Below are 22,683 nucleotides of genomic sequence, written 5' to 3'. Positions count from 1 at the left end.
TGCTTAGAACAGTGCTCGGCACATAGTAAGCACTTAACAAATACCAACATTATTATTATTATTAACTGAGGCCCAGAGAAGTCAAGTGACTTGCCCAAGGTCACCCAGTAGACGAGTGGCGGAGCCGGGATTAGAACCCACGAGCTCTGACTCCCAAGCCCGGGCTCTTGCCACTAAGCCACCCTGTTTCCCCCTAGTAATAATTATGGTATTTAAGTGCTTACTATGTGCCAGGCACTGTACTAAGCAAATCGGAGTGGAAACAGTCCCTGCGCCCCATAGGGCTCCCAGTCTTAACCACCATTTTACAGATGAGGGAACTGAGGTGCTGAGAAGCAAAATGATTTGCCCAAGGTCACACAGACATAACCCTTCCTTACTCGCGGATTTTTTATTTTGTTTTGTTTGTTTTTTGTGGTATTTGTTAAGCTCTCAGTGGGTTCCAGATACTGTTCTATGCGCTGGGGTGGATACAAGCAAATCAGGTTGGAGACAGTCCCTGTCCCACATAGGGCTCACAGCTTTAATCCCCGTTTTATAGAGGAGAGAACTGAGGCACAGAGACAAGTGGCAGAGCTGGGATTAGAGAAGCAGTATGGCCTAGTGGAAAGAGCCCGGGCCTGGGAGTCGGAGGACCTGGGTTCTAATCCCAGCTCTGCCAATTGCTTGCTGTGTTGACCTGCAGTCTCTAGACTGTAAACTCGTTATGGGCGGGGAACGTGTCTGCTGATTCTATTGTAATAGTAATAATAATAATGTTGGTGTTTGTTAAGCGCTTACTATGTGCAGAGCACTGTTCTAAGCGCTGGGGTATACAGGGTAATCAGGTTGTCCCACGTGAGGCTCACAGTCTTAATCCCCATTTTACAGATGAGGTAACTGAGGCACAGAGAAGTGAAGTGACTTGCCCACAGTCACACAGCTGACAAGTGGCAGAGCTGGGATTCGAACCCATGACCTCTGACTCCCAAGCCCCTGCTCTTTCCACTGAGCCACGCTGCTTCTCAAATAATAATGTTGGTATTTGGTAAGCACTTACTACATGCAGAGCACTGTTCTAAGCGCTGGGGTAGATACAGGGTCATCAGGTTGTCCCACGTGCGGCTCACAGTTAATCCCCATTTTACAGATGAGGTCACTGAGGCACGGAGAAGTGAAGTGACTTGCCCACAGTCACACAGTTGTCAAGTGGCAGAGCCGGAATTAGAACCCATGACCTCTGACTGCCAACCCCGCGCTCTTGCCACTAAACGACGCTGATGATGATGATATTCTCCCAGTGCTTAGTACAGTGCTCTGCACATAGTAAGTGCTCAATACATACCATTGATTGATCTTGGGTAAGTAATTTAATTTCTCTGTGCCTCAGTTTCCTCAACTACAAAATGAGGGTTAAATACCTGTATTCCCCCCTTCCCCAGTTAGACTGCAAAGCCCATGGAGGACAGAGATTTAATCTGACCTAATTAACTTGTACTTACCCCACTGTTTAGAACAGTGTTTGAGAAGCAGCGTGGCTCAGTGGAAAGAGCGCGGGCTTGGGAGTCAGAGGTCATGGGTTCGAATTCCATCTTCACCCTTTGCCAGCTGTGTGACTTGGGGCAAGTCACTTCACTTCTCTCTGCCTCAGTTACCTCATCTGGAAAATGGGGATTAAGACTGTGAGCCCCACGTGGGACAATCTGATCACCTTGTATCCCCCCAAGCGCTTAGAACAGAGCTTTGCGCGTAGTAAACACTTAACAAGTACCACCATTATTATTATTACATCGTAAGCACTTAACAAGTACCATTAAAAAAACCCTCTGGTCTTCTAACTCCCAGGTCTGTGGTCTTTATAACTCCCTAGACAATAACAATAATAATGGTGGTATTTATTAAGTGCTTACTATGTGCCAAGCACTAACAAGAAGTCAGCTGTCCAGTGGAACCATCCTGGGCAGATGGTACCCATGCAACTCTATATGGCAAGCTATTCCAGTGTTTCAACTGTCTGATAGCCAAGAAGTTCATCCTCATGGCTAGCCCACATCTCTCCTGCTAATTTAAAAGCCCATTTTCCCCTGTTCGGTTTGTAGTGAACAGGGGTAACTGTTATATACCGGGATTAGCACATAGTAAGTGCCTAACGAATACCTTTATCATTATTATTTGTAGTAATAGTAATGATAATAAATGTATTTGTTAAGCGCTTACTATGTGCCAGGCACCGTGCTAAGCGCTGGGGTGGATACAAGCAAATCGGGTTGGACACAGTCCCGATCCCACCCGGGACTCACAGTAGTACAATATACTCAGTTCTGTGAAAGATTTTGTTTGCACTATCTGTTTTGGACAGAATGCAGTTGGAGAATTAAGGAACTTTCTTTCAACAACCCGTACCTATCTGGATACAGCACTGCACTCTAGCAGAAAAAAAAAGATATTAATGGTCCATTCTGCCTCTGACAGGAACTGTGGCGGGGCTGTGCCCCTGAACATCCATCCTCGCGGTTAGGGAAGGGCTTCTACCATCCCTTCCTTTTTCCCTCTTCGTCTCTAATTTCCCTTTAGTTTTGGACCTTCTGGATTGGGGGAAAGGGAAAGAGGAGAAGAAAAGTCAGCAATCCCTTCAGGCTGAAAGCGTGTTCATTATGTTGCTGGCCAGCAGCCAAAAAGTGGAGAGTCTGGCTTATTGTCTTAAATATAGCTGTCCCTTGGGTTCAAAGATGACGCTACAAATTCCTGTGCACTTGGGTCTGTACACTTTAAGCACTCATTATTCACTCCACCCTGAGCCCCACAGCATTTATGGGCCTATCCATAATTTATTTTCATGTCTGTCTTCCCCTCTAGAGTGTCAGCTCCTTGTGAGCAGCGACATGACTGCCGACTCTATTGCATTGTAATGATTATTATGGTGATAATTATTATGGTACTTGCCAAATGCTATGGGCCAAGCACTATACTAAGCACTGGGGTAGATACACAATAATCATGTTGGACACGGTCCCTGTCCAACATGGGGTTCACATTCTAAGTAGGAGAGAGTAGGGTTTAATCCCCATTTTACAGATGAGGAACCCGAGGCCCAGAGAATTGCTCTCCCCCTCTAGACTGTAAGATCCTTGTGGGCAGGGAACAGGTCTGTTATATTGTTGTTGTTGTGTTGTACTCTCCCAAGTGCTCAGTACAGTGCCCTGCACACAGTAAGCACTCAGTAAATGCGATTGATTGGTTGATTGATTCCACTGCGTCGCTGATAAGCAAGACATCCTCTGGGGTAATAATGATAATAATAATGTTGACATTTGTTAAGCGCTTACTTTGTGCAGGGCACTGTTCTCAGCGCTGGGGTAGATACAGGGTAATCAGGTTGTTCCCCGTGAGGCTCACAGTTAATCCCCATTTTCCAGATGAGGTCACTGAGGCCCAGAGAAGTGAAGTGACTTGCCCACAGTCACACAGCTGACCAGTGGCAGAGCCGGGATTCGATCCCATGACCTCTGACTCCCAAGCCCGGGCTCTTTCCGTTGAGCCACGCCGGGGGTCCCACTAGCTGCTGAGTGGGGGTTTGGGGGAGCCAGATCAAGCTTGCAGTCATCATCGTCAACATCATCAATGGTATTTATTGAGCACTAACTGTGCAGAGCACTGTACTAAGCACTTAGGAGCATTCCCTGTCCACAACGAGGACTCGGTTCAGTCACTAGGTGGCAGTAAAAACAGTCTTGCAAGCCCCCCATCTGTCACACTTTCTTCGAGATTTACTGGGCCTTGCTGCTGTTTGGTTTGATTTTACTTCTTGGCAACCGGGGGGCATTGGAATGGACTCTTCATTGTGGAGCCTGTGTGGACTGAGCACTCGGTGTAATTGTGAACATGGATGTGTTGGCCGCACGTGGCCTGCCGAAGCTTTTGGGCTGGATTTCAAAGTTGGTCCTTTTGCCCCGGACACATGCCACTCCACATTTTGTGCCAGAGAGGGGAAAGGGGCACCCGTGTTCCGGAAACAGAGTCCATCTTCTAGCACATCTCCCCTCCATGGTGCTCTCGGAACCGTTTTTAGAATGGGGCTGAAGTTGCATCCTTACATCTAGACTGGAAGTCTCCACGGATGGAAGGGAGGGAGAGCTGAGGTTGGCTGACAGCCGGTCCCCTCCCCTTCCCTCCTCCCATTCATTTATTCATTCAATCGTATTTATTGAGTGCTTACTGTGTGCAGAGCACTGTACTAAGCGCTTGGAAAAGTACAGAAAGAGAAGCAGTGTGGCTTAGTGGAAAGAGCATGGGCTTGGGAGTCAGAGGTCATGGGTTCTAATTACCGCTCCACCGCTTGTCAGCTGTGTGACTTTGGGTGAGTCAGTTAACTTTTCTGTGCCTCAGTTACCTCAGCTGGAAAATGAGGATGAAGACTGTGAGCCCCATGTGGGACAATCTGCTAACCTTGTATCTATCCCAGCACTTAGAACGGTGCTTGGCACATAGTAAGTGCTTAACAAATACCATCATTATTATTATTACAATACAGCAATAAAGAGAGACAATCCCTGCACACAATGAGCTAACAGTCTGGGGGTGGGGGGTGGGGACAGACATCAATACAAATAAACAGACATCAATAAAAATAAATAAAATTACAGCTATATATAAGTGCTGTGGGGTGGGGAGTGGGGGGAAGAGCAAAGGGAGCGAGTCAGGTTGATGCAGGAGTCCTCTCCTCCCCTCTCCCCTCCACTCCCTCCTCAACAAGCTCCACAGGTTGAACTGTTCTACACTAGCTCAAGAGTAGCTGTTGGCACTGTTCAAAAAGGGTATAATAATGAAACTGAATGTAAGGTACTTTTGATGAAACTCAAATTCATTCATCTTACTCTCTATTATCCATGGCAATAGGGAGAGGGATAGCCGGGTTAGTTCAATCCGCAGATAATCGCCACATGTAACTTTAGCCAATACTTTCAAATTTATTTTCCCATCAAACCTTTACCAACTAGAAACCGAAAGCAAATTGAATTGGTTTGAGTTTCATCTCCTTTTCTCTTGTCTGCCCACTGGCAAAGGGGCTAATGAGTAGGGAAAAAGAATATAGGGAGCCAGTGGGAGGAGAAGCTAAGGCCCTAAACAATCCACAAACCGGACAATCGACCCCAGAGTTACAAAACTTTTACTGACTGACATACTGGGTTTTGAGAATGAGAGAGAAGCTCACCGTGGGCTGGGAACATATCTGTTATATTGCCGTGTCCTCTGTCAAGCATTCACTACAGTGTTCTGCATCCCCTAAGCACTCAATAAACAAGATTGATTGATAGAACACCTGCTTCCAGTGCCATGAACAAAGCGGGCACAGAATAAATGCTGGTGGGTGATCTGTGTGAAACTGACAGGCAAGTAATGTGGCACAGCTGTGGACTCCTGGCAGCTAGCCACAATAGCCAGACCAGCCTGTCCACAGCTGTGCCACATTGCTTCATTTGCTTCAATGTGTCCCTTTCCTAGAGAAGAACTGTGCCATAAACATCTGATTCCACGTTGCAGCTCTGAACCAAATTATGTCAGGGCCGAAATAGATCTGGAGAACTGGTCTTTATTCATTCATTCATTCATTCAATAGTATTTATTGAGCGCTTACTATGTGCAGAGCACTGTACTAAGCGCTTGGGATGAACAAGTCGGCAACAGATAGAGACGGTCCCTGCCGTTTGACGGGCTTACAGTCTAATCGGGGGAGACGGACAGACAAGAACAATGGCACTAAACAGCGTCAAGGGGAAGAACATCTCGTAAAAACAATGGCAACTAAATAGAATCAAGGCGATGTACAATTCATTAACAAAATAAATAGGGTAACGAAAATATATACAGTTGAGCGGACGAGTACAGTGCTGTGGGGATGGGAAGGGAGAGGTGGAGGAGCAGAGGGAAAAGGGGAAAATGAGGCTTTAGCTGCGGAGAGGTAAAGGGGGGATGGCAGAGGGAGTAGAGGGGGACGAGGAGCTCAGTCTGGGAACGCCTCTTGGAGGAGGTGATTTTTAAGTAGGGTTTTGAAGAGGGAAAGAGAATCGGTTTGGCGGAGGTGAGGAGGGAGGGCGTTCCAGGACCGCGGGAGGACGTAACCCAGGGGTCGACGGCGGGATAGGCGAGACCGAGGGACGGTGAGGAGGTGGGCGGCAGAGGAGCAGAGCGTGCGGGGTGGGCGGTAGAAAGAGAGAAGGGAGGAGAGGTAGGAAGGGGCAAGGTGATGGAGAGCCTTGAAGCCTAGAGTGAGGAGTTTTTGTTTGGAGCGGAGGTCGATAGGCAACCACTGGAGTTGTTTAAGAAGGGGAGTGACATGCCCAGATCGTTTCTGCAATCTCGGTGTCATCCTTGACTCGTCCCTCTCGTTCACCCCACACATCCTATCCGTTACCAAGACCTGCCGGTTTCACCTCTACAATATCGCCAAGATCCGCCCTTTCCTCTCCACCCAAACGGCTACCTTACTATTACGGGCTCTCGTTATATCCCGGCTAGACTACTGTGTCGGCCTTCTCTCTGACCTCCCTTCCTCCTCTCTCGCCCCGCTCCGGTCTATTCTTCACTCCGCTGCCCGGCTCATCTTCCTGCAGAAACGATCTGGGCATGGTCTTTAAAATTACCAGCATTGGTACTGGACCTTCTGACCACTGAGGATGTCTAATATTAGCTGCACTAGTAGGAGCCCGGGAAACGTAGGCAAATATTTTTTAAAAAATTTTGCTAATACCTGTCTACCCCTCTAGATTGTAAACTCCCTGTGGGCTGGTGTATGAAATTTGAAATGGATGACCGTTAGAACAGCGGCTTTGAGTTCATGACACCAAGAGGGAGAAATGAAAATGGCAGCGGGTCTTGAGAGCAGCAAATGCAATAGCGAAGCAAGGGACAATCTTTACATGCACATGACGTGGAAGGGAATGTCAGTTACACCATAATAACAATAACTGTGGAATTTGTTAAGCATTTACTATGTGCCAAACACTGTACTAGGCACTGGGGTAGATACAAGATAGATGAGGAAACAGAGGGACAGAGCAGTTAAGTGACTTGCTCATGGTCTCACACCGCAATTCAGATTTGCAAACAGGCAGACGCTTGATCCACTTGCGCCAAGGTGGTGATTCTCCTTTCAATTAATCAATCAGTGGTATTTACTGACTGCTTACTGTGTGCAGAGCACTGTACTAAGCGCTTGGGAGAGTACAACAGAGTTGGTAGACATGTTCCCTGCCCACATGGAGCTTACAATCTAGAGGGGGAGCAGACATTAACATAAATAAAAAAGACTGTAAACTCCTCCTCCAGACTGCACGCTCCTTGTGGGCAGAGAACATGACTACCAACTCAGTTGTACTTAGTACAGTGCTTGCACAAAGTAAGCACTCAATACCATTGGTTTAAATACTTCATAAATAGGTACATCATTTCTAGATACATACAAATGTACTTTGAACCTCTTTCTGTGGAGGGCACTGGGGAGTTGGGTGATCATCTCTGACTCCTGCTATAGAAATCTCTTCAGAATTCAGCACATAATAGTAGCAGCACATTGTACTAACTGCTTGGGAAGTACGAAGGAGAAGTGACATGTTCTCTGCCTGTAGGGAGCTTACATTCTAATAGTAATTCTAACTAATAGTAGTAGTAATGCTAAAATAGTAAAATAGTAAATTAGTAAAATACAAATAGAGTAGTCAAAATAAATCATTGAATGTTCAATTCAGTATATATATATATATACACATATATATATATATCAATAACAACAGTTATGGTATTTAAGTGCTTACTATGTGCCCAGCACTGTTCTAGGCGCTGCGGTAGATACAAGGTAATCAAGTTGGACACAGTCCCTGTCCCACATGGGGCTCATGGTCTCAATCCCCATTCTACAGATGAAATAACTGAGGCACAGAGATGTCATGACCTGCCCAAAGTCACCAAAGTCACTGGATCCGGGATTAGAACCCACATCCCGCAATTCCCAAACCCATGATCTACTGGCATGTGACCCTAACTTTACCCTAATCCTTAGTGGAGGAGATGGGGCTTTAGAAGGGCTTTAAAGATGGAGAAGGGTGAGATCCGGTGGATTTGAGAGGAAAGAATGGGGAGGGAGGGGAAAGAAGTTCCGGGCCAGAGGTAGGGCTTGAGCAAGGAGTTGGAGGCAGACAAGGCGAGAGCAGGACGCAATTAGAAAGTTAGCTGGGAAGGACTGAAGAGTGCGAGCTGGGGAGGTGGAGAGCCTTGAAGCCGACATTTGATACCTAGGAAGATGGGCAGCCATTGGAATTGAGAGATGTGCCCTGAGCAATCACCTTTCAGGAAGACGATCCAGGCAGCAGCAAGGAGTGTGGACTGAAGGGAGAAAGGCTGGAGGCAGCTAGACCAGTGAGGGGGCCGATACAGCAGTCTGGGTTTATGACGAGTGCTTGAGCCAGGGTTTTGGTTGTTGAGGAGAGATGGGTATTATTAACCCCATTTTACAGATGAGGAAACTGAGGCTGTGACTTGCCTAAGGACACATAGCAGGCTAGAGCTAGTAATAGAGCCCAGGTCCCCCATCTGTAAGCCCGTCATCGGACAGGGATCGTCTCTATCTGTTGCCGAATTGTACGTTCCAAGAGCTTAGTACGGTGCTCTGCACATAGTGAGCGCTCGATAAATACCACCGAATGAATCTATCAGATATGGGCTTTTCCCACCAGACCACACTGTCTCCCTGCTGTTGGCAGTAAGAAGTTGAAAAGAATTGTGGATAGTACAAGAGCGGGAAAAATCCCAAACTATAGCTCTGCCGTGTCTTCTTGGAACGGGAAAGGCACCGATGCTGTAAAAATACCACCTTTTACATTTATTATTAGTATTAATTTCATTATCGTTATTAGTAAGTGTGGGTTTTTTTAAGCGCTATGTGCCAAGAACTGTACTGAGCACTGGGGTAGATACAGGATCATCAGGTCCCAGAGTCTAAGTAGTACTGAATCCCCCTTTTGCAGATGGGGGAGGTGAGGTAGAGAGAAGAGAAGTGACTTGTCCAAGGTCACACAGCATGCACGTGACAGAGCCAGAATTGAAACCGAGGTCCTCCGACTCCCAAGCCCTTGCTCTTTTCCACTAGGCCACGTTGCTCCTCTTTTTCCCAGCAAATGCACAAGGGAATTAGCAACAGGTCGTGGAAACCGGCCCCCAGGCTTCTGAAAGGCTAAGGTGTCCGAAATTCTCCACCTGCTGCGGGAACAGTGGCTGGGCTGGACCGGGCCGGCTGCACTGGTCCAAATCCCGGGCACTCCCCCTCGAGACTGTAAACTTTCCCGAGCGCTCAGTACAGTGCCTTGCACGTGGTAAGCGCTCAATTCATTCATTCATTCATTCATTCAATAGTATTTATCGAGCACTATGTGCTCAATAAGAGAAGCAGCATGGTTTGGCGGAATGAGCACTGGCTTGGGAATCAGAGGTCATGGGTTCTAATCCCGACTCTGCCACTTGGCAGCTGCCTGACCTTGGGCAAGTCACTTGACTTCCCTGAGCCTCAGCTCCCTCATCTGTAAAAAGGGGATGAAGACCGTGAGCCCACGTGGGACAACCCGATGACCTTGTATGTCCCCCAGCGCTTACAGCAGCGCTCGGCACAAAGTGAGTGTTTAGCAAATCCCAACATTATTATTAGAGAAGCAACGTGGCTCCGTGGCAAGAGCCCGGGCTTGGGAGTCAGGGGTCGTGGGTTCTAAACCTGTCTCCACCACTTGTCTGTTGTGTGACCTTGGGCAAGTCACTTCACTGGGCCTCGGTGACCTCGTCTGTCAAAATTGAAATTAAAAAACGTGAGCCCCATGGGGGACAATCTGATTACCCTGTATCTGCCCCAGTGCTTAGAACAGTGCTCGGCACATAGTAAGCGCTTAACAAATACCATCATCATTATATAGAGAAGCAGTGTGGCTCAGTGGAAAGAGCCTGGGCTTGGGAGTCAGAGGTCATAGGTTCTAATCCCGACTCCGCTGCTTGTCAGCTGTGTGACTTTGGGCAAGTCACTTCACTGATCTGGGCCTCAGCGACCTCATCTGTAAAATGGGGATTAAGACTATGAGCCTCATGTGGGACAATCTGATTACCCTGTATCTTCCCCAGCACTTAGAACAGTGCTCTGCACATAGTAAGCACTTAACAAATACCAACATTATTATTATTATTATTGTTAATCCCGGCTCTGCCGCTTGTCAGCTGTGTGACTTTGGGCAGGTGACTTCACTTCTCTGGGCCTCAGTGACCTCATCTGTAAAATGGGGATGAAGACTGTGAGCTTCACGTGGGACAATCTGATTACCCTGTATCTCCCCCAGCGCTTGAAACAGTGCTCTGCACCTAGTAAACGCTGAACAAATACCAACAACGTTATTATTAATCCCGTCGCCGCCGCTTATCAGCGGTGTGACTTGGGGCAAGTCACTTCGCTGCTCTGGCCCTCAGTGACCTCACCTGGAAAATGGGGGTTAAGACCGCGAGCCCCACGTGGGACCACCTGACCGCCTTGTATCTCCCCAGCGCTTAGAACGGTGCTCGGCACATAGTAAGCGCTTACCAAATACCTTGATGATGATTATTAGGATAATTATGCGGCGTGGCTCAGTGGAAGGAGCATGGGCTTGGGAGTCAGAGGTCACGGGTTCCAGTCCCCGCTCTGCCACTTGGCAGCTGTGTGACCGTGGGTCACTTCACTTCTCTGGGCCTCAGTTCTCTCATCTGTCAAATGGGGATGAAGACTGTGAGCCTCACGTGGGACCACCTGATGCCCCTGGATCTCCCCCAGCGCTTAGAACAGTGCTCGGCACGTAGTAAGCGCTTAACAAATACCAACATTATTATAAATACGATCGAACGAATGAATGCAGGGTTGAGCCCCGGCCCACAGGCTCGCGATGGGGGGGAGGAGGGGGAGCGAGGCCCGCGGCTATTGGCTGAGCGGGGCGGGGCGTCCAACTAGGGGGACCGGGCTAGCTCGGCTCGGCCGGCGGCGGGGCAGGGGTGAGCGGCGGGCATGGCCAGCGCGGGGCTCCGGGCGATGGGGCGGCGGGTCCTAAGGCGGGGAGGGGACGGCGGCCGGCGGCCGGCTTCCTCCTCCTCCTCCTCCTCTTCTTCTTCTTCGTCCTCCTGTCGGGGCTGCTGCCCCCCGGCCTCCGCCGTCCCTCCCTGCCTCTCGGCTTCTTGCCCCCCGCCGGACCGTCCCGGCTCAGAGGGCGCCGAGCCCAGCGACTACCTGTGGTCCCGGTACAGGGAGATGCGGAAACTGGTGCACGGTAAGAAGCGGCGCGGGGCGCAGGGCGGACGCCGCTAATAAGCGGGAGAAGGAGCCCGGGTTTGCGAGGCAGAGGGCGTGGGTTCCAATCCCGCCTCCGCCCCGCTTGGCTGCCGTGTGACCTTGGGCGAGTCGCTTCACTTCTCCGGGCCTCGGTTCCCTCTTCGGGAAAATGGGAAGGAAGACTGGGAGCCCCCACCTGGGGCAACCCCCGACTAATAATAATAATTGTGGTATCTGTTAAGCGCTTAACTATGTGCCAGGCCCTGTACTAAGCGCTGGGGTGGGTGCAAAGAGCAGCAGCGTGGCTCAGTGGGAAGAGCCCGGGCTTGGGAGTCAGAGGTCAGAGGTTCGAATCCCGGCTCTGCCACCTGTAAGCTGTGTGACTGTGGGCAAATAACTTCTTCGCTTCTCTGGGCCTCAGTTACCTCATCTGGAAAATGGGGATGAAGACTGTGAGCCCCATGTGGGACAACCTGATGACCCTGTATCTCCCCCAGCGCTTAGAACAGTGCTCTGCACATAGTAAGCGCTTAACAAATACCAACATCATCATTATTATTATTATTACAAGCAGATCGGGTTGGACACAGTCCCTGGCCCTCGGGGGGCTCACAGTCTCCATCCCCATTTACCAGATGAGGTCACTGAGGCCCAGAGAAGTGAAGTGACTTGCCCAAAGTCACACAGCTGACAAGTGGCAGAACCGGGATTAGAACCCATGACCTCTGACTCCCAAGCCCGGCCTCTTTCCACTGAGCCACGCTGACTGTGAGCCCATCACTGGCCAGGGATTGTCCCTATCTGCTGCCGAATTGTCCATTCCAAGCACTTAGTACAGAGTTCTGCATATAGTAAGCGCTCAATAAATACTATTGAATGAACAACCTGATGACCTTGGATCTAACCCAGCGCTTGGCACATAGTAAGCGCTTGGCACATAGTAAGCGTTTAACAAATACCGACATTATTATCGGTAAACCCGGGCAGAGAGGCTGTACCCCCGGATCCTCTGCCTCCCATCGCCATCCCCTGTCGTGTGTACAGCGATGTCCTACTTACTGTAGCGCTGCTGACGGTCAAATCGGATCCACAGCTGTCCTAAGCGCTCAGTACGGTGCTCTGCACACAGTAAGCGCCCAATAAATACGATCGAATGAGTGAATGTCGTAGAGAGGGAATCACTTTCAAGCTGTGCTACTATTATTGCTGCTGTTGTGAGGAGCAGCGTGGCCCAGTGGAAAGAGCCCAGGCTTGGGAGTCAGAGGTCGTGAGTTCTAATCCCCGCTCTGCCACGTCAGCTGTGTGACTCTGGACAAGTCACTTAACTTCTCTGGGCCTCAGTTACCTCATCTGTCAAATGGGGATTAAGCATGTGCGACAACCTGATTACCTTGAATCTACCCCAGCAATTAGAACAGTGCTTGGCACAGAGTAAGCACATAACAAATGCCATCATCATCGTTATTATGTAGGTGCTTACTCTGTGCCTCAGTTACCTCATCTGTAAAATGGGGATTAACTGTGAGCCTCACGTGAGACAACCTGATGACGCTGTATCTACCCCAGCGCTTAGAACAGTGCTCTGCACATAGTAAGTGCTTAACAAATACCAACATTACTATTATTATTACTCTGCACCAAACCCTCTCCTAAGCACTGGAGTAGTTACAAGTGAACTTTTCCCAACACTGTGTCACTCAAGTGAGCATTCCTCAGACTCCAGTGGGTGAGAAGAAAGGGGTGCATTAAAGTCGCTTTGATTGTAGTGGTCGTGCTCTTCGCTGAGACATCTGCCCTCTCTTGCTCAGGCCTTTCGTGCCCCATGACACGCATCGCAAGACAGCTGGTAAGGGGGAGCAGGTGCTGTTTGTGGCCATGGAACAGAATATCTCTGAGACCTCCCTGGCAAGAGGCATTTTGTAAACCATCTTTGAGTGTGGGTGCAGAATTGGGGCAGGCTTTTCCCCTTTCTTGCTAAAACCTGAGCAAACAACAAACCAAGAAAAATAACCAAAAATATAGCTGCCCCTCACACAACTAGACAGACCGGAGCCGGAAACAAACGGGGAAGGGCATATGCAGCCTCAACAGACAGTTTGACAACAAGTGCTGAGGATGGTGTTCTGCACACACTAATAATAATAAAAAAATAATAACTGTGGTATTTGTTAAGCAATTACTATGTGCCAGGCACTGTTCTATGTTTGGGGGAAAATAATTGGGTTGGACTCAATCCCTGACCCACAGAGGGCTCACGGTCCTTAATCCCTATTTTACAGATGAGGGCAGTGAGGCACAGAGAAGTGCAGTGACTTGCCCAAGGTCACACAGCAGACGAGTGGTGGAGCTGGCATTAGTATCTAGGTTCTTCTGACTCCCAGGCCCGTGCTCTAGCCACATTGTAAATGCTCAGCAAATACCGTTATTTGATTGATTAGCTGGGCAGATTTGGAAAGGCCTGAGCTCAGCAATTTTCTGGCTGCAAAAACACCCTCCAGTGGTCACGGCTTCCAAAGGGAAAGACATCTCCAAAGTAAGATGCTTCTAGCACCATCTCTGTGAGATAATAATTGTGGTATTTAAGTGCTTACTATGTGCCAGGCACTGTACTAAGCACTGGGGTGGAATACAAGCCAATCAGGTTGGACAGAGTCCCTGATCCACGCGGGGCTCGCCGTCTCTTTCCCCATTTTATAGAGGAGGAAACTGAGGCACAGAGAAGTGAAGTGACTTGCCCAAGGTCACACAGACAAGGAGTCAGGATTAGAGCCCATGACCTTCTGACTCCCAGACCCATGCTCTATCCACTGTGCCATCCTGAGATATCCTTCATCAGGTCATGCAGCTTCACTCAGTGCTATAATCAATCAATCGTATTTATTGAGTACTTACTGTGTGCAGAGCACTGAACTAAGTGCATGGGAGAGTACAGTACCACAGAGTCAATAGACATGTTCCCTGCCCACAAGGAGCTTCCATTCTCCAGGGAAAGAACACATAATAAAAATTCATTCAGTGGTATTTATTGAGTGCTTATTGTGTACAGAGCACTGTACTAAGCGCTTGGAAAGTAGAATTCAACAGAGACAATCCCTGTCCACAGGGGCTCACAATCTAGAAGGGGAGAGACACACATCAAAACAAGTAAGCAGGCATCAATAGCATCAATATAAATAAATAGAATTATATATATATATTATATATATATCAGAACAAGTAAAGCAACTAAATTGAATTAAAATTGAATTAAAACATAATAAAAATCATACAACAGACAAATGGTGGGGATGGGATTGGGACCCAGGTCTCCTGACTCCCAGTCCTGTGCTCTTTCCACTAGGCCACGCTGCCTCCTTTTTGTTCGGTTCTTCCCAAGCACCAAATGGGTGCTCAATAAATACTACTAATCCCTTAGCAAAGTTCCCTCCAGAACGTGCAGTGAAAACATATTTTATGGAGGAATTGGTGTACAAAATATTAGCAATTAGGTGATCAGGAGTGGAACTGACAGTTGTAGACAGTGAAACAGAGAGCACTATACTAGGTGCTTGGAGACATGAGAGAAGTGCAATCAGTTAATCGTATTTGAGTGCTTACATTTTTTAAATTTAATTTATTTTTGCCCGGAGGCCTGTAATCCCACCTGGATCAGCATTAACCAAAGTCTCACAGCGAGGTGCAGCTGTTTTCAGATAAGGGAGTCTTAGTGGCCAGAGTGTTTTGACAAAGAAAGCATTTAATCATTTGGGGCTCATATTTCCTCGAGTTTGTACTTTCTCACCGAGTAATGGATGGATCTGTGTATGCCCTAACAGCACTAACACTTATTTTTGATCACAACTAGAACAAAAATTTCTATTTTGAAAACATTTTTAAAATAGGCGAAACACAAGTGAAACCATATGTTCATTTCTCCTCCTTCCTAGCTGTAAATTATTTCAGTGTCTGTTTTCCCTGCTACATTTTGAGATCCTTGAGAGCAGGAATGGCCTCTAACTATATTTTCCTTTCCCAAGGACTTAGTATAGTACTCTGCAGACAGTGGGTGCTGAATAAATACCAATGAGTGATTTTTAAGGGAGAAAAAAATTCCAGAAAACTTAACTCTGTGCTGTTGAAAGACATACAAAGTACTTGTAAGTTTTTTTTTTCCTCTACTGTGCTTACCTCTGTAGATGTAAACACTGAAAATAACTGATGGTCTAATGATTCATTTGGTTAAGTGCCAGGCTGGTTTCAGGCAGTTAGCTGCTATGAAGGGGGGAAAAAATGTCCAGCCTCTCCCTAGGGTGACCTCCCACTCCCCGAGTTGCAGATAAAAGCTATCCAGACAATGCAATGCCAAGGTCCTGGACCCCGCTCCCCCCCCCCCCAGCACAGCACGCAAAAACACACTCCCCGCCACTCTTGCTCCAGATCCAGTGCTTCCCCTCTGCCTCCTTCCCCCCAACCCCTGGGGTTCCTGTTAACACAGGGGCCACTTTCAAGCCACAGGACTCCAGGGTTGCTAATATTTTTACTTTCAACTTCCACCGCCCACTTTTGGTTGCACCTTGAAGGTAGCTGCTGCTTTTGCTTACGTGCTTAAGCGAGGGAGAGGAATTTCAGGTACATGGGTGTGTTTCCACACTTACCTTCCACAGTTGACTCTCAGTTGTCCACAGATATGTTATCCACTCAGTAGACTTCCAAACTCTTCCCAGCCATGAGCCTGCCTTCCCTCTAGTCTTCTCCCATGCTGCAGCACCCACAGTCCTCTATGAAGACCACGTCATTCACCACTGACACAATGATGTTTGCTCCATTTGCCCAGATGTGTCCCAGGGCTATTTCCCCGAATCCCAGATGGTCCCTAAATTACCTCCCTGTTTTGTATTATCTGTTGTTTTGTTTAATCTGCTGCACTTCTCCCCTCTAGCATGAGTAATTGAGAGTTGATTATATTAATTTAGCTCTGTGTTTTGGCTTTGTTAAGGATAGATTATCTCGCTGAGGGATGAGCAGTATCTCCTCTGTGCTATATAGCCCCAGTTCCACAGTGCTTAGCTATAGAGTGAATGAATTGTGCTGAGTTTAACCCTCAGCAAGGACTTCCTGATTGTCGCCTCCGTGTTTGCCTCCACCCTGCACTGTGGAGTTAAGGGAGAAATTTTCTCTGGAAGCATACAACCCATGGAAATATGTGTCTTTAATGGATAGTATTGGAAATAACGGTCTTTCTTTCATGTCTATGGGCTGTTGGAGTTCTGTGAAAGGAAGCAGTTCTATTTTTGTGGACCCCGTTGTGACCAAACTGTGAATGGAACTTGTGGACCTGGAGGGGAAGAAGGCGATATGGAAAAGTTGGCAACCTGCAATGGGTGAACAGGCTTGGAGTGGGTGGCCTTTGGGTAGTAGTTCGGCGGAGCTAACCATCACGCACTTTACTGACTCAATTAGCCAGGCTCTGGTCCTGCCCAAGGACAGGAAAATGTGATAAACCCCGGCCTCTGGCAAGGCAGCTCTGAGAAAGAGATTGAATTAGAGGGAACTCTTTCCTCCCCCGCACCCCACCTTTGGCCTGTCTGAGTGGGTTTTGAGTCTGAGTATATTTGTTTTTCCTCAGTTTTGGAGTGAAGGGAAGAAGGGAGAGAAATCTCCCTCTCTCTTGGCCAGGCCATTCTATCAATCACATTTACTGAGCACTTACTGTATGCAGAGCACCATACTAAGAGCTTGAGAGAGTATGGCATAATGGAGTTGGGAGACATGTTCCCTGCCCACAAGGAGCTTACCGTCTAGAGGGGGAGATAGGCATTAATAGAAATAAATAAATTACGGATATGTACATAGGTGCTGTGGGGCTGAGGGAGGAGTGAATAAAGGGTGCAAATCCAAGTGCCAGGGTGATGCAGAGGAGAGTGGGAGAAGAGGAAATGAGGGCCTAATTGGGGAAGGCCTCTTAGCATTCATGTGTATATCCGGTTATTTTTTATTTTATTTGTAGGGTAACCGGTCATCTAGTGTTCCAACAGCCAGTCCGGTTTAGAGCTGACCTGTCTCCTGTTCAGTTGAGAAATGATACTGGATTGTTTTAGATCCATTCTCTTTTTAAAAAATGTTCAGCACTGAGCCTCCCTCTTCCAAGCCTCTCATTACTCTGAACCATGGCCCGGATCAGGGTCTCCCTCCTGGAAAAACCCTCTAGGATTGTGCAAAATCTGCAGATGTGCCCAAAATGATGTACCTCTGCCCCGTTAGGTTGTTGGCTCTTTGAGGGCAGGGACCAGGTCTTGTACCTTTGTTTTATGTTCCCAAGCATTCAGTGCAGTGCTCTGCACACAATAGTAGGTGTTCAATAATGCCACTGCTGATGATGAAATACATAGAAAATAGAATCTAATGCAGAACACAGCATCATAGTTAAAGCTTTTTTCAACTCATCCCCATTTTGAACATTTCTCATATAAAAGTATATAAAAGCTCTGGGCTCCTTACTTACATTGTCCTTGTTTTGAGCTTCCTAGACTGCTAGATCTGGAAAGCACCAGGAAGATAAAGTTGGTACATATGACATCATTATGTCCTACTGTGTGCCTAGCATAGTATATGACCACATATGTGGGTCCCTCTGGTATCTGCGAGGGCCTCAGCGGCCCCTGTTATCTAAACTCCATGCTGGTTATCTAGGCCAGAAAGCAAATCTGTGTATGATTCTGTTTTGTTGACTTGTTAGTGTTTGTCCAACTTAATGCAGAGAGAGCCACTTTGAAATGGATATTGCTAGAAATGGTTTTTTTTTTCCTTATTCTGCTTCATGGAGGAGGCGGGGGGCGGGGGGGAAGGTGTTTGTAGGCTGGAAACTTGATTTGATGTAACAGAAGCCCAAACAGCATGCACTTGTGTGCACATGTGTTTGTGTGCTTGCTCGCACTGTCACGCGTGCTCTCTCTCTTTCTCTTCTGCTTTCATCTTTCTTTCTCTGTCCTTTCAGATCTCCTTCCTCCTGGGGTCTGCAATCTTCTAAACCCTGCAGCTATCTATGCAAATAATGAAATCAGCCTGGGGGATGTGGAGATCTACGGCTTTGATTATGATTATACACTGGCCCAGTACTCTAATTTATTGCACTCGATGATATTCGACGCAGCCAGAGACATCTTGATAGAGCAGTATAAGGTAAGTTCTTAATTGTGGTCATCTGTAAATCAGCTGACTTGCTTCTCTGGACATCACCTCAAGCTTCAAATTTCATACCGATATTATCAAACTCATCTTCATTTATGGGTTCCCCCAATATGCACTTGCTGTCTTTCCAGGAAACTTTTGGAATCAAGGGTAAGGATTACTAGTCATATATGAAAATGCAGCCCATTAATATTGGCTCAAACTGGCCCTCGTACCCTGTAGTCACCCTCTCTGCTACCTCTCAAAGATTAATTCTGGAATCTCTTCTGAGAGTCTTCTGAGCTTCTTCATGTGTAGGCACTTTTGAGTTGCCTTAGGTTAACGTCATGTATCTTGTTCAACTCTCCTCCCAGTATCCAGAAGGAATCAAAAAGTATGATTACATTCCTGGATTTGCCATCCGTGGTCTTCACTATGATGTTCAGAAGGTGAGTTGTACATCATCCAGGCTTGGCTGTCGCTTTCCCCTTCTGTTTCCTGCTGCGTCAAGCACAAGGACTTGTATCTGAGGATTGAGCGTGAGGATAAAGGAAAAGTGAGCTGTCTTTCTCTGGTCCCTGTTTTGCTGTTGGGCACCTCTGAGGTCCTCTTGATATTCATTCATTCAATCATATTCATTGAGCGCTTACTGTGTGCAAAGCACTATACTAAGCGGTTGATATGCTTTGTGACAGGAATTTCCCTGGAAGAGACTCTCAATCCATGGTTGCCTTGCCACCTAGCTAGCTTGGAGAGAGGCTGCCTTGCAGAAGTAAGGTCTTTCAGGTCAATCAAGCCGTGATTTTTATTGAGCTCCTACTGGGTGCAGAGCACTGTACTAAGCATTCAGGAGAATACAGCAGTAGAGTAGTGTAGTTAGTAGACACGATCCCTACCCTCGAGGAGTTTACAGTCTCTCAATTTGAAAATTGGCCACCATGTTGGGCTGGCTAGGCTGGGTCCCTCTGTCATGGATATTACAATTTCTCTGGAATTGTAATGTCCTCGGACCTGGAAAGAGTTACACTGGGGTCCCGAAGGGTGGTTTTGGTGATGTCGTAGATGGTGATGTCCTGGAAATCCTCTCTCCTTTGTTCGGGATTGAATGAGTTTGCAAAAACAAGGCGGGCTCCACCAGTGGACAGCTGCAGAGCCAATGCATCCCTGCCTTGCCCAAGCCAACACAATCCTGCCTTGCTGGTGTATTTGCTTTCTGTAAACTTCAGCCACTTGTCTGCTGTGTGACCTTGGGCAAGTCACTTCACTTCCTCTGTGTCTCAATTACCTCTTCTGCAAAATGGGGATTGAGACTGTGAGCCCCATGTGGGCCAGGGACTGTATCCAACCCAATTACCTTGTATCTACCCCAGGGCTTAGTACAGTGCCTGGCACATAGTAAGCGCTTAATAAATACCACAATGTCTTATTATTACTCCAGTGACTGTTACTAGGACCCCGTGGTCTCCAACCTGATATTCTTGTACCTGTCCCAGCACTTAGTACAGTGTCTGGCACATAGTAAGCACTTAATAGATACCGTTATAAAAATTAGAGGGCAGAGGGGGGAGGGCTGGTAGAGGTGCTTCAGTGTACGTGAATTCCATCTGGGTAACCAGGTGAGTTAGGGTGGCTATTCCAGGAAGGTCTTGACCCATAATGTGGATCATTCTGGGTTTGGGGCCCTGGAGAATGGGAATTTCCATCAAAGCAGTCTTGGATGGGGCCTTATGGGAGAGAAACCAGATGGCCTAGCCACCAGAATGTGTTCAAATGGAAACTGTACCCTAAGGAGAGGAACAGGACTCTTTAGAACACTCAAGTGCCCACCTGAAAATGCCGGCCAACTTGCTTCCCCTTTTCACCACAGTATTTTCCTTTGGAGAGCTCTGCCTGTCTTTGGGGGAGAGAGAAAGAATGAATGTGTGTGTCTATGTTTTGGTGGCCTTCACTGAAAGATCAGAAGGCAAAATGTCCAGTCTCAGCAATTTCCCACTCAGATTCTCAATACCACTGAAGTCTCCTTTTTCCCAAGTGTCCCCTATATTGTATTCTCCCAAGCACTTAGTACAGTGCTCTGCACACAGTAAGTGCTCAATAAATATGATTGATTGATCTCCCAGAACTGGACCAGGCTTTGAGCTCTAGACAGACTTAGATGTCACTCATGAGTGCTTTTTTTTCCTCTGCAGAAGTTGATTCTAACAAGGAAGACCCTTGGCCATTTAACTCCATCTGTCCCCTACTGTCTTCTTCCTATTTACCTCATCCATTTCTTTCCCCACAGAACAAAGTTATTTTTCTTGGTTGTTTCATCATGCCCCCTAAGAAGGAGCGTTTCTTCCCAGTAGTTAAAGCGAACCAAATATGACGTTAGCCCCGTGAACTTAGAGGGAATTGGCAAGAGTTATTTATTTTTGAAAGTAAAGTTCTCAATTAATCTCTGCCCTGGAATTAAGGTTTGTCTTTCTCCCTCGTTTATAGAGCCTTCTGATGAAGATTGATGCTTTCCATTACGTCCAGTTGGGAACAGTGTATAGGTCAGTTGGAAACAGCAGGGTTTCTCCTGTCTGAGGCTTTCAGTTGCCGTGGGTGTGGACGAGATACCCCGTCTCTGCTCCAGTGCTGCCTGAGCCGTCGATAGCTCAGATTTGTCTCTCGGGCTGCACCTAAACCTCCCTTATAAGGAAGCAATTTTGCCAAGTAATGAAGAGGGCACACCTGCAAACCAACTTAACTTCTAAGTCCCCGGAGCCATTTCTAGTAAAAATGTCCCCAGTGGAGCATGAAAACAAATTTCTCCCAATAGGAAAGAAGTGGGTGATTTAAGGCTGTCCCATTCATCTCGGGTGTTCAGGATTTTCTGTCCTGAGCTCAGTCTTGTACTTCCTGCCCCATATCATTCCCTTTTTCCCTGCTTTTTCCTCCTAGTTCTTTAAGATAACCAGGAAGGCACATTTAGCAGGGACCTCCTCTGAAGCCCAAAGCCGTTCCTCTAGGACTTGGGTCCAGCCGGGATGTGTGTCAACATTTTCAGAACTGAATTCTCTTTTGGGAGAGTTTCTTACCCCAAAGGAGTTGGTGGCCCTGCGGGAGAAGTTCTCCTCAGGTCTGAAGCCACTTGGCTCATGGGGCGGTGTAGCTGGAAGCCATCTGACTCTGGAATATTTGGGCAGACATTGCTGCAGCTCATCGCTTCTAGGGGTTGGCCGCATGCGCTTTTGCTTTGCCTTCAGCAAGCGCTCAATAAATACCACCAATTGACTGATCTTCTGTCCGGAAAGAGCTTTGTCTTGGAGACTTTCTTATTCCAAAAGGCCACTGAAACCAGGGGGGATTTTCAGCCGTAGCTAGTGCCGGGGAGCGGCCGAGAGAGGGCTTGCTGACCTGAGTCCTTGGCCTGAAGCCTCGGTGAGTGCCCGTGGGCACTGAATTGGGGATTTTCTTTCCCAGGGGCCTTCAGCCCGTCCCTGACGAGGAGGTGATTGAGCTGTATGGAGGGACTCAGCACATCCCGCTGTACCAGCTGAGTGACTTCTATGGCAAGGTAATCGCAAAATATGAGAGCTACCCTGTTGGTTGGGGAGGAAAAGAATTCTTCCCACCTCCCCTCCGTCCACCATAATATGACCAGTTCTCCTTTCCCTCCACCTTTTAAATGCTAAAATGTCCTCTGCTTGGAGAATCTGAAATACTGCATCTGGAAACTCCTCCCTTGATGATGACCTTTGGTGGAGGTCTAACTGGGGCTTAGCCAGGGCTGCAGTGCTGTGTGGAAATGACGGAGGGAAGCTCAAAAGCGCAACCCCACAGATTTGGGGCTTGAGGCTGCCTTGGTCAGATAGATGGAATTGTTCCTAGCCCCCTGGCCTGGCACACTGTATTCTGTTCCCTTCAGCCCCTTCTGGAGAACTTGCCTTTTTCTTCTGCTCTCCAACAACTAGCTGGGGTGTTCTGGGAGGCCTAGTAATGATGCCTCCTTGCCCTCCCACCCCCAAACCTCACCCTGTCCCCCAAAAGATGGGCTGGACCAAAGGTGGGGGTGGAGAGGAGGTGTGTTTACCTCAGTAGGGCCCAACAAACCGACAGCTTTTTTTCAGAAAGGAATTGCATTTCCAGTATTTGGCAGCATTAGGCTCCGCTGTTCGGCAGCCTGTGTTCCAGCGGCTTTAGACCACAGCTGCTGCTGGCCACCTACTCCTTTGTCCCCCTGCCTTATTATCATTATCAAATTTCTC

The 22,683-nt window shown here is 47.8% G+C and overlaps 1 protein-coding gene across 1 annotated transcript in view; it reads left to right on the top strand.

The window, feature by feature from the left end:
* Positions 1 to 11,137: 11,137 nt before the first annotated feature.
* The window catches only part of NT5DC2 (5'-nucleotidase domain containing 2), a gene marked incomplete at its 5' end in the record, with an annotated part of 29,485 nt that continues 17,939 nt past the window's right edge, over positions 11,138 to 22,683 (top strand). The window contains 5 exons of the mRNA XM_039910268.1: positions 11,138 to 11,300; positions 18,276 to 18,460; positions 18,823 to 18,897; positions 20,930 to 20,985; positions 21,899 to 21,992. Of these exons, the coding sequence (XP_039766202.1) occupies positions 11,138 to 11,300; positions 18,276 to 18,460; positions 18,823 to 18,897; positions 20,930 to 20,985; positions 21,899 to 21,992 (573 nt within the window). The remainder of the gene's footprint in view (positions 11,301 to 18,275; positions 18,461 to 18,822; positions 18,898 to 20,929; positions 20,986 to 21,898; positions 21,993 to 22,683) is intronic.

The sequence above is a fragment of the Ornithorhynchus anatinus genome, chromosome X1 (assembly GCF_004115215.2).
Source record: "Ornithorhynchus anatinus isolate Pmale09 chromosome X1, mOrnAna1.pri.v4, whole genome shotgun sequence".
Lineage (NCBI taxonomy): Eukaryota > Metazoa > Chordata > Mammalia > Monotremata > Ornithorhynchidae > Ornithorhynchus > Ornithorhynchus anatinus.
Note: the sequence above shows the minus strand (reverse complement) of the source record. Positions and strands in the feature narration are given on the sequence as shown.